Consider the following 11,250-nt stretch of genomic DNA (forward strand, 5'->3'; position numbering starts at 1 on the left):
TCCTGGAGCCGCTGACCCGCCGAGTGACCTCGGGCCAGTCACGGCACCTCTCCGCGCCTCGCCTTCCCGCTCTGCAAAGTGGGGGCAATGTTATTTGGCCGACTCAATGGGACTGCTTGTAAAGCTCTCGGCACGGGGCCTGGCATCCAGTAGGCGCTCCAGAACAGCGGCTATTTTTATTATTAATTAAGGAGTAACGAAGGTGACAGCTGTGTAAACTGTAAAGCGCTGCGCCTGAACGAACGGGTATTATTAGCACCCGCCCCCGCCCCAACTACTCCCTCCAAGACAACAAACTTGAGCCTTTGTGGGCGGGACGCCGAACCGGGAGCTCCCCTTATCGGGTACGTTCAGACAGCCCCGCTCAGACGCCCGCCCTTGGCGGGAGGGTGGGGGGAACACGGTCGCCGGAAAGGGGGCGGGGCCCATGGAGGGTCTGGCCCGCCCCTTCCCCCCAAAAAAGACCTAGCCGGTGGCAGCGTCTCCCGGGAGTCCGCTTCCTGCCCCGCCCCTCCGCCCCTTGGCTCCTTAAAGGCGCAGGCCTCCATCCTGGCTCCCACTGCTGCCAACTCCTGAGCCACCGTCGGCCGATCCCCTTTAACCTGGGAGAGAACTTTCACTTTGCTCAATTGAACCTGTGCCTGGGTCAGTCCCTACAAGCTCCTTCCTCTATTTCCAATAAGCATTGGTTTAACCCAGCTGGACCAAAGCTTGGGATACGGAATGGGCTCTGTGGGGGCTTTCCCGACTAGGTAAATATAGTGACTAAGAGACACCCCCCCACACCCAACAGTGTCTCTAGACCCCTCCAGGAACCCCATAAGTCATCCTCCAAACTGCCCGACTTCTCCCGTCACTCAGCTCTAGAAATGAGGGAAGGTGAGTCTGCCATGAAGGGGACACCCTGGTGCGGTGGGGAGGGAAGAGACCTGGACTAGGAAACTTCATACCTGGGTTCTAGTCCTAACTTGATCACCCACCTGCCTGGTGTCTCAGAGAGGTACCTGTGCCTTTTTGGAGATGACTGTGAGGGGGATGTAGAGACAAAGACTTCCCCAGGGGAAAAAGGCAAGAGGGAGACCCAGAGATCTACTCAGGCCTAGTTCCTGGGGGATGTGTAGAGACAGAACAGGCGTATCTAGCAATCGCCAGAGGAGAGGCCAGGCTTCTGCCCCTGGGAAGCCCCAAGACTTTCCAACCTTTTCCCATCCTCCTGGCTGCAGCAGGGCTAAACCAATTCTAGACTCTTGAACATTTCATCTTTCAGGAACCTCCCACACTGCCCTCCCCATTCTTCTGTCTTCCTCCTCTGAGGGTTCCTAGTCTCAACTCTGTCCCTTCAATCCACATCACGTGAGAATTTTTTTCACCCCCACTGGGAATCCAGAGCCTTCCCTGGACTTCCATCCCCAGCAGAGCTGACCACAAAGCCAGGCAGACAGGACCTGAGAGGAAGTGGGGATATTTGGGGACCAATACAAGTAACACAGTCCTGGACCTGTCTCTCATTTTTGGCTACAAGAGAACAGAATCCCCGAGGACTATTAAGGGCGCAGACGCTGGGCTCACATGCTTTCTGGCAACATCTCCTTTGTACTTCACAACTCTGAGGGAAAGAAGGATTATTATGCCCATTTTACTGAGGAAAAAACTAAGCTTTAATGTAGACAAGCAACTGCTTCACTTTCCATAGTCAGTAGCAGAGCTAGGATTCAAACCCAAGTCTCATTTCTCTCATCTGAAGGAATACAAAAGCTATGGAAGCTGTCCTCTACTTACTGAAACCAAAACCATTCATCAGACACGGATAGGTCTGTCTCTTTGTTTGAACTGACTGTCAGAGAAAGCCCAAGGCCCATCATGGAAGCAGGAACCGGATGGTAGAAGGATGGATAATGAGTGGAGGCATGCTTAGCACTCCCTCATTTGTGAGAGCTATGCTGAGCCAAGCTTGGTCATCAAAACTGGGGACATGCAGGGAACATGCCTGAGGAGGGCTGGACTCAGCTGAGGAGCCAGAGGTGCAGCATAGGGACCAGGCTGAGCAGGAGAAGCCCAATCCCATGAGACATGGCCCCCGCACTCATGGCCAAGGCATAGAACCTGGCCACCTCCTCGTTGGGGTTGCCCTGGGCCGGGTCGAACCACATCTGGATGCAGCGGCCGCTCCCTCGGTTGTAGTTGCTGAGCTTGTAGGAGTGGCTCCAGATGCCCTCACACAGGGCTGCGGGCGTGGGAAAGTAGGTCTCAAATGTGCGGCAGGCGGCTCCGGCCGGACACTTGTTCGATCCTGCATGGGGAGAGAGGGTGGACACAGACATTCAGCCCCTGGGCCCAGAGCCCATTTCTGGCCACCCCCCTGGAGATCCGCACCCAACCCCAGATCCTCGGACCCCGCCTCCATCTCCGCACCCCCAGGCCCTCACCTGAGCTCCAGTCCCAGCCCTTGTGCCAGTTGTTCTTGCAGGTGTAGGAGGTGCGGCAGTCCTCCCACCATTGCTGACAGTCCTCCTTGCACAGGGGCACGTCCAGGAAGCGTTCCTTGCGCCAGCTCTGGTTCACCTGGGGGAGGGGGGCGGGAGGGCTCCTCTCAGCCAGGGGTGCTGGCAGCCACCGCCTTGACCACCTTGACCGAGCAGGATGGCAGCCCGCTGGGCTGGGGTGAGGGAGAGGCCCGTACCTCCTGGATCCAGGGCCCCAGATTGGGTGAGCACTCGTACAGACAGTTGTCCTGAATGAAGTGGCGCTTGCAGGCAGGCTCTATCTTGCCGCAGTGGTCCAGGTTAAAGTTATACAAGAGGGAGGGGTCCTTGTGCAGCTCCTGGCTGGTGTTGTGTGAGCAGCAGGCGTTCTTCCTCCAGGGAGTGCACTGGGTGGAGAAGACACTGGAACACATGCCTCCCCCACCAAAACCTTCAGCCTCTCCCTATTTGGTGCTTGGTCTCCTGCCTCAGGTGGGTTGTCCTAGGAAAGTTTACTGTGAAGACCCCTCTGTCCTTGGCCTCCAGGAGCTCCCATCTTGGGGGAGACTTAGTTACAACAGTGTAATCAGGGGTTGTGGGAGCCGGAGAGAAACCCTGTCTTGGGAGGACAATAGCTATCGTTTAAGCAGCCCTTCATATTTTATAGGGAGTTCTTTGATTTATTTATTCATTAAAAAATAATTACTGAGTACCTATTTCTATGCCAGTTACTGTTCTAGATGCTGAGAATATGGTAGAAAGCAAAACAGAAATATGTGTTCATGGAACTTACATCCTGATCAATGGACACAGACAGTAAGAAACTAAAAGAGAAAAAATATAGTGTCAGGATATGATCAATTACATGGAGAAAATTACAGCAGGGAATAGGGATGTGGAGTATGGGGTGATTGTTGAAATTTTAAAGAAGGTGGTTGTGAAAAGCCTCACTGGAAAGTGGCATTTTGAGCAAAGGAGGAAGGGAATGACCTATGCAGTAATGTATGTTGAATAACTTTCTTCTTTGTCAGTATTAAGTTCTGTGTCCCCAGCGGCGAGGCCAGTGCCAGACATGTGGCAGGCCCGTAAAAATATTTGCTGAAAAAAATAAATGAAAGACCTATTTATGATTTCCTAAATCTAAACTCCATCTTACATATAGATGCATCATATTTTAGTAAGCTTTAATAGAGACTGGCTTTTTCAGGACTGTAAGTACTATGAAAAGGAAGGCCGTGCTATGTGTTTTGTTTTACTGGAATTATTCACTATTTTAGAAAATTATGTCATCAATGGCAACACTGCATAGAGTATCTTATAGCATTTGAGTTGTCAACAGAATATACCTGTATCCATCTTCATTTGTAGCGGCCCCATTCCTAGTGATTTGGTGAATAAAAGCAAACATTGGGGCACCTGGGTGGCTCAGTTGGCTAAGCTCCCAACTTGGGTTCAGGTCATGATCTCACAGTTCATGAGTTTGAGCCCACGTCGGGCTCTGTGCTGACAGCTCAAAGCCTGGAGCCTGCTTCAGATTCCGTGTCTCCCTCTCTCTCTCTGCGCCTTCCCCTCTTGCATTCTCTCTCTCTCTCTCTCTCTCTCTCTCTCTCTCTCTCTCTCTCTCTCAAAAATAAAGATTAAAGAAAATAAAGCAGTAACTTAAAAAGCAAACATGCCATTTGATAGTGATTTCTAACATAGTCATATCAGAGAATTGACGTATGGAAATATATTTTATTATAAATTGCTTTCTTTGTGCTTCTCTTTTGTATTACAGATAGAGTCATGTTGATATTTTTTAAGTTAAATGTACAAATAGGTCCTATTGGCTTTGAATTTTATTTCAGAAAAAAAGGAGACATGGAGTCTCAATAGAGTTGAAACCAACTGGCATCCGCTTGTATAGAGTGAGTGAATGTGCAGCATTCGTGCCCCTGGGTCACAGCCGTAAGAGCCCTTGTCCTCTACTCTGACGCTTCATGGACTGGCACGTGATGAAGGTAGTGAGAACCATCCTCCCCGACAGTCTCTTACCCTCTGACATGCTGGGAGTGCCCACCCTCTGACATGCTGGGAGTGTCCTACCCCCACACCACAGGGGCTTCTTATGTCCAGATCTTCTGTGTGTCCTCTGCTTCTCCGGGCCCATTTCCTCATTTGGGTTCTATGGGGGGGAACATGATCTCCTACATTGAACGGCTACTGGGAATGTGAAATCACGTGCAGAAAACTCAACGCGCTGGGGCGCCTGGGTGGCGCAGTCGGTTAAGCGTCAGACTTCAGCCAGGTCACAATCTCGCGGTCCGTGAGTTCGAGCCCCGCGTAGGGCTCTGGGCTGATGGCTCAGAGCCTGGAGCCTGTTTCCGATTCTGTGTCTCCCTCTTTCTCTCTGCCCCTCCCCCGTTCATGCTCTGTCTCTCTCTGTCCCAAAAATAAATAAACGTTGGAAAAAAAAAAAAAATTAAAAAAAAAAAAAGAAAACTCAACGCGTAGTAAGTGCTCAACAAGTGATCATATCATATCACTGCTGACATTATCCTCTGAGGAGGCCACCCCTAAATCACCTCAACCAATACCCCCCACCCCACCCTACCTTCATCTTCTCCCACAGCAGTAACTCAGGATGTGGGGCTATCTGATCAGTCCGCCCTTCCCCCACCACCCTGACTTCCTCTTCCCCAATAGAACCAACCCCCTCCCCAACTCGAGCCATACTGCGGCCATACCTGGTCATGCAACTTGTCCTCGGGGCCTGGCTTTGTCTTGTGGTGCTTGGCATCCATGCAGACGTTGAGCAGGTCTACCCTGTTCCGGGCACTGCACATGGAGGCTGTCCAGGCCAGCAGCAGCAGCAGAAGTGGTGTCAGTCTCCAGGCCATGTCTTTGTGTCCCTGTAGATGGAGCTGTGGTTAGGGAGGCTGAGGCCTGAAGGGAGAGAGCCTCATGCGGCGTCCCCCTTGACCCCCTGCATCAGTCTCCCCATCTCCACAGTGGAGGATGGGGTCAGATCCTGTTCCTTTAGTGCTGGGGTCCTGAGGCTCCCTGAAGCTGAAGTAGAGAAGGTTGGCAAAGGGGGCTCCCCATTCCAGGCTTGGCGGGCTCAGAGGAGATCTGGGGTTAGTGGACTGGCTCTGGGGGAGTCTTCCTAAATTGGAGGAGATGTTTTTGTGCCCTCATCTTCTCTCAACTTTACCCAAGAAAAGTAATTAAATAGTTCAGGTCCATGCCCTCCTGCCCTGAAAGGGGCCAGGGACACCCATTGCCCTTATGCTGTGTCCAGCAAGTGCTCCAGCTGGGTTCCCGTGCCAGCTTAGGGACCCTGTTAGCCTGGGGAAGGCAGTGGCCCAGCTCTGCTGAGTTCTCCCGATCACCATGAGGGTCAAGGGATGTAGCACATGGGGTGGTATTTGGTTAAATAATACAGAAATAGAAAGAGCGGTGGTTTCTAACTTTTGCTTCCTCAGACTTTTTCCTTCCTTGTTTTCTGAAAACCATTTCCTCCCTCCACCCCATCATGACTTTGGCCTCCTCAGCTCTTGCTAGGCTAATGCACTTACCCCTGCAGATCCCCCTTCCTTACCCTTCAGAAAACAAGTGCAGAGACCCCTGGGCCCGAGGGACAACATAAAAGTACCTCATGTTGGAACAGCCAAATAGACGAGCACTTAGAGTCATAGGAGTCACCCAGCAAAAGTGACAGCCCGCTTCTCTGTTCCTGACTGACCCTCACCCCCCACTCCCATCTATTAAAGATCTATTCCTGGGGCGCCTGGGCGGCTCAGTCGGTTAAACTTCCGACTCTTGGTTTTGGCTCGGGTCATGGTCTCACGGTTGGAAGGTTCAAGTCCTGCATCAGGCTCTGTACTGACAGCCTGCTTGCAATTCTCTTTCTTCTCTCTCTCTCTCTGCACCGCCCTCCCATGTCTTTCTCACTCTCAAAATAAATAAATAAACTTAAGGGGGAAAAAAAGATCTGTTCTTTGGGCTCTGTCACTGAAGTACCGGAAGGGATAATGGAGACTCCTTCCTCTCTCTCACCATCCCTACATGCAGCTCATCATCACAAAGCCCTGGTCAAGGGTCCTTCCAAAGATCTTTCTGGAATTCACTTCCCTTGGCTCTACGTTTGGGGTCAGGTCTTCCCTCCTCCAATTTCTTCCCCTTAAAGTCACCTTCCCCGCAGGAGCCCGAGTGATCTTTCTAAAGAAAGATCTGCCCCTCCCCTACACAGAAACCCGCCAAGTCTCCCCAGTGTCCCTGTCACCCTTCCCTCTTAGGGCATCTTGCCTGAGCCTCCTCTGCGGCTGGGAGCACACACAGCTGTGTCTGAATTGGCCTCTTCTCAGGCTGGCAATGGCTCCAGGCCCTTTGACTTTCACCAGTGGTCTCTGACCTCGGTGCAAGACAGACTGTAAGAACTCTGGTTAGCACAGTGTAATTTCCTCATTCGGCTCTTCTGGTCTTTCCTCTCTTCCAGGCCCCACCCATTCAAGGCTCCATTAGTCTCTCAGTGTATTCATTCCTGTTTCCATTCAACTCTTTGTTAATTTATTCATCACAGGATTCACACATCCAAGATTCATCAAAACCTAGAGAAGCTCATCTCTAAGGGGGATCTGAACTTTTGAGGTAACCCACGTGGTTGTTAGGATGAAGCGGGTTTGTTGGGTGTGAGGTGCAGTAGGGAAAAACCCAGGCCTTAGGGTCAGGCCATGGGTCCCAATGGTAGCACCGTACCTCACACAACCTTGGAAAATATCACTGAGCCTTTCTGAGCTTTCGTTTACTCTCCAGGAAATTGGTGAGAATTATATATGGAAAAGCCTGGCACAAAATGAGTGGGCTTAAATGATAGCTCTCAGGTTACTTTTTGAGTAGGTAGCCAGGTAGACATAGGTAGAGGTTGAAGTATAGAAGTCAAGGGTCACAAAGAAAAATGGTCTCAAATCTGGTAAATGATCATATCTCACCACCTAGCATTTCTATGAACATAATTGAACATGGGGTGCCTGGGTGGCTCAGTCAGTTAAGTGTCTGACTTCAGCTCAGGTCACGATTTCATGGTCCATGAGTTTGAGCCCCGCGTCGGGCTCTGTGCTGACAGCTCAGAGCCTGGAGCCTGCTTTGGAGTCTATGTCTCCTTCTCTCTCTGACCCTCCCCCCATTCATGCTGTCTCTCTGTCTCAAAAATAAATAAACATTAAACAAAATTTTTAAAAAAATAATTAAACATTTTTTGATAGCCTTAAAAAAATGTGGTAGGGGCACCTGGGTGGCTCAGTAGGTTAAGTGTCCAACTCTAGATTCAGCTCAGGTCATGATCTCATGGTTCATAGTTCGAGCTCCACATCGGGCTCTGCACTGGCAGTGTGGAGCCTGCTCGGAATTCTCTCTCTCCCTTTCTGTGCCCCTCTCTAGCCTGCGCTTGCTCTCTTTCTTTCAAAGTAAATAAACTTTTTTAAAAAATGTGGTAAACATTATGTAAAACTTAACATCTTAATTATTTTTAAGTGTACAGTTCAGTAATTTTAAGTGTATTTATGTTGTGCAATCAATCTCCAGAAACTTTGCGTCTTGTAAAACTGAAACCCTATTCTCATTAAGCAACAATATCCCATTTCCTCCTCTCCCCAGTCCCTGGTAGCCATCATTCAACTTTCTGTTTTTATGAATTGACTACTTTAGATATTTCATATAAATGGGAATCATATAGTATTTGTCTTTTTGTCACTGGCTTATTTCTCATAGCATAATGTCCTCAAGGTTAATCCATATGTCAAAATTTCATTTCTTTTTTTTTCTTTTTTTTTTTTAACGTTTTGTTTATTTTTGAGACAGAGGGAGATAGAGCATGAACAGGGGAGGGTCAGCGAGAGGGAGACACAGAATCCGAAACAGGCTCCAGGCCCGATGCGGGGCTCGAACTCACGGACCGCGAGATCATGACCTGAGCCGAAGTCGGCCGCTTAACCGACCGAGCCACCCAGGCGCCCCTCATTTCTTTTTAATAACTGAATAGTAATTCATTATATGTATATGCTACATTTTGTTTCTCCATTCATCCCTTTATAGATCCTGGGATTCGTCCACCTCTTGGTATTATGAAGAATGCTATTACGAACATGGATGCACAAATATCTTTTGAGGCCCTTGCTTTCAATTCTTTCATATATCCAGATATGGACGAGCTGGATCATATGGTAATTCTACCTTTAATTTTTAAGGAACTGCCATAATATTTGCTGTAATAGTTGCACAGTTTTCCATTCCTACCAACAGTGTACAGGGTTCTAATTCCACCACATCCTCACCAACACTTGTTACTTCCTGTTGGCTTTTTGTTTTTTTAATAAAAGCCATCCTAGTGGGCGTGTGAGGTGGTATCTCATTGTGGTTTGGATTTGCATTTCCCTGGTGATGAGTGATGTTGAGCATCTTTTCATAGGCTTATTGATCATTTGTATATCTCCTTTGGAAGATATACAAATGTCTGTCCAAGTTGTTTGCCCACTTTTAAATTGTATTCTATGTCTTCAAAAAATTTTTTTTAACGTGGGGCGTCTGGGTGGCTCAGTCGGTTAAGCATTTGACTTCAGCTCAGGTTATTATCTCAAGGTTCATGAGATCGAGCCCCTCATTGGGCTCTGTGCTGATGGCTCAGAGCCTGGAGCCTGTTTCAGATTCTGTGTCTCCCTCTCTCTGCCCCTCCCCTGCTCATGCCCTGTCTGTCTCTCTCTCAAAAATAAACATTAAAAATTTTTAAAAAAAATTTTTATTAAAAAAAAATTTTTTAATGTTTATTTTTGACAGAGAGAGAGACCTAGCATGAGCGGGGGAGGGGCAGAGAGAGAGGGAGAACAGAATCTGAAGCAGGCTCCAGACTCTAAGCCGTCAGCACAGTGCCCGGATGCAGGGCTTGAACTCACAAGCCGTGAGATCATGACCTGAGCTGAAGTCAGACATTTAATCGACTGAGCCACCCAGATACCCCATTTGTATTACATGTCTTTTTATTGTTGTAGGAGTTCTCTATATATTCTGGACTGACCCTTTGTCAGATATATGATTTGCAAATCTTTTCTCCCATTCTGTAGGTTGCCTTTTCATTCTGTTAACTCTCCTTGGATGCCTGGTTTCCCATTTTGATGCAGTCTAATTTATCTGTTTTTTTCTTTTATTGCCTGTGCTTTTGCTGTCATATCCAAGAAATCATTGCCTAATGCAATGCCGTGAAGCTCTTCCCCTGTTTTGTTTTGTTTTTTTAAAGGAGTTCTATAATTTTTAAAGGACACCTGGGTGGCTTAGTCTGTTAAGTGTCCGACTTTGGCTCAAGTCATGATCTCGTGGTTTGTGACTTTGAGCCCCACATCGGGCTCTGCACTGGTGATGTGGAGCCTGCTTGGGATTCTCTCTCTTCCTCTCTTTCTCTGCCCCTTCCCCAATTGTGCTCTCTCTCTCTCTCTCTCAAAATAAAGAAATAAACTCTAAAAAATTAAAAAAAAATAAACAAGTTCTATAGTTTTAGCTTTTACATTTAGGTCTATGATCCATTGTGAGTTTAATTTTTATATAAGGTATAAAATGAGAGTGTCCAACTTTATTATTTTGCATGTGAATATCCAGTTGTATCCCAGCACCACGTATTGAAAAGGCTATTCTTTCCCCCACTGAATTGTCTTGGCACAATTCAAGTTGTCAAAAATGTGGACTCTCAGTTCTGTTTCATTGACCTACATATCTATATTTATGCTACTATCACATTGTCTTTATTATTATAGCTTTGTAGGAGGTTTTGTACTCAAAAAGTGTGAGTCCTCTAATTTTGTTCATTTTCACGAGTGTTTTGGCTGTTATGGGTTTCTTCTATGTCCATAGGGATTTTAGGATTAGATTGTCAATTTCTCCAAAAAAGCCAGCTGGCATTTAGAGAAGGATTGAATTGAACCTGTAGATCAGTTTGGGGACTAATGCCCTCTTAACAATAGTAAGTCTCCTGATTGAACGTGGGCTTTCTTTCCATTTATTTAGGTTTTACATTTCTTTCAACAATGTTTTATAGTTTTCAGTATATAAGCCTTTTACTCTGTTAAGTTCACTTCTATGTATTTTATTCTTTTTTATGCTATTGTGAATGGAATGAATGGAATGATATTCTTTTTTTTTTTTAATTTTATTTATTTAAACAACCTCTTCACCCATTGTGGGGCTAAGAACTCATGACCCCAAGATTAAGAGTCACATGCTTTTCCAGGGTGCCTGCGTGACTCAGTTGGTTAAGCATCCTACTCTTGATTTCAGCTCAGGTCATGATCTCATGGTTGGTGAGATGGAACCCTGCACTGGGCTCTGTGCTGGAAGTGAATAGCCAGCTTGGGGTTCTCTCTCTGCCCCTCCCCCACTGGCTCAAGCTCCGCCCCCCCTTCTCTCAATATAAATAAACATTTAAAAAAAGAAAAAGAGTCACATGCTTTTCCAACTGAGCCAGCCAGGTGCCCCTGGAATTATAGTCTTTTTTTTAAAGTTTATTTATTTATTTTGAGAGAGACCAAGCAGGAGAGGGGCAGAGAGAGGAAGAGAGAGAATCCCAAGCAGGCTCCTCGCTGTCAGAGTGAAGCCCAACATGCGACTCAAACTGACAAACCATGAGACCATGACCTCAGCTAAAACCAAGGGTCAGACGCTCAACTGACTGAGCCATTTAGGCGCCCTTTTTTGCTTTGTTTTGTTTTTAATGTTTATTTATTTTGAAAGAGAGAGCAAACAGGAGCAGGGGAGGGGTAGAGAGAGG

The 11,250-nt window shown here is 47.5% G+C and overlaps 1 protein-coding gene and 1 long non-coding RNA gene across 4 annotated transcripts in view; one reads left to right on the forward strand and one right to left on the reverse strand.

Moving 5' to 3' along the window:
* The first annotated feature begins 258 nt into the window (after positions 1 to 258).
* Positions 259 to 11,250, forward strand: part of LOC125177098 (uncharacterized) — a 49,000-nt gene continuing 38,008 nt past the window's right edge. The window contains exons 1-3 of one of the 3 annotated variants that reach the window (XR_007156506.1): positions 259 to 344; positions 4,310 to 4,462; positions 8,535 to 8,662. This is a non-coding gene — a long non-coding RNA (uncharacterized LOC125177098). The other 2 variants (XR_007156507.1, XR_007156505.1) reach the window with 2 other exon arrangements.
* FOLR2 (folate receptor beta) lies at positions 1,635 to 6,902 on the reverse strand. The gene is made up of 5 exons (XM_047879140.1): positions 6,750 to 6,902; positions 5,189 to 5,353; positions 2,681 to 2,869; positions 2,427 to 2,562; positions 1,635 to 2,290 (listed from the first exon to the last, which is right to left on the reverse strand). Exons 2-5 carry the CDS (start codon positions 5,339 to 5,341, stop codon positions 2,004 to 2,006), a joined length of 765 nt encoding a protein of 254 aa, XP_047735096.1. The 5' UTR covers positions 5,342 to 5,353; positions 6,750 to 6,902; the 3' UTR covers positions 1,635 to 2,003.

Source organism: Prionailurus viverrinus, chromosome D1 (genome assembly GCF_022837055.1).
Source record: "Prionailurus viverrinus isolate Anna chromosome D1, UM_Priviv_1.0, whole genome shotgun sequence".
In the NCBI taxonomy this organism is placed as follows: domain Eukaryota; kingdom Metazoa; phylum Chordata; class Mammalia; order Carnivora; family Felidae; genus Prionailurus; species Prionailurus viverrinus.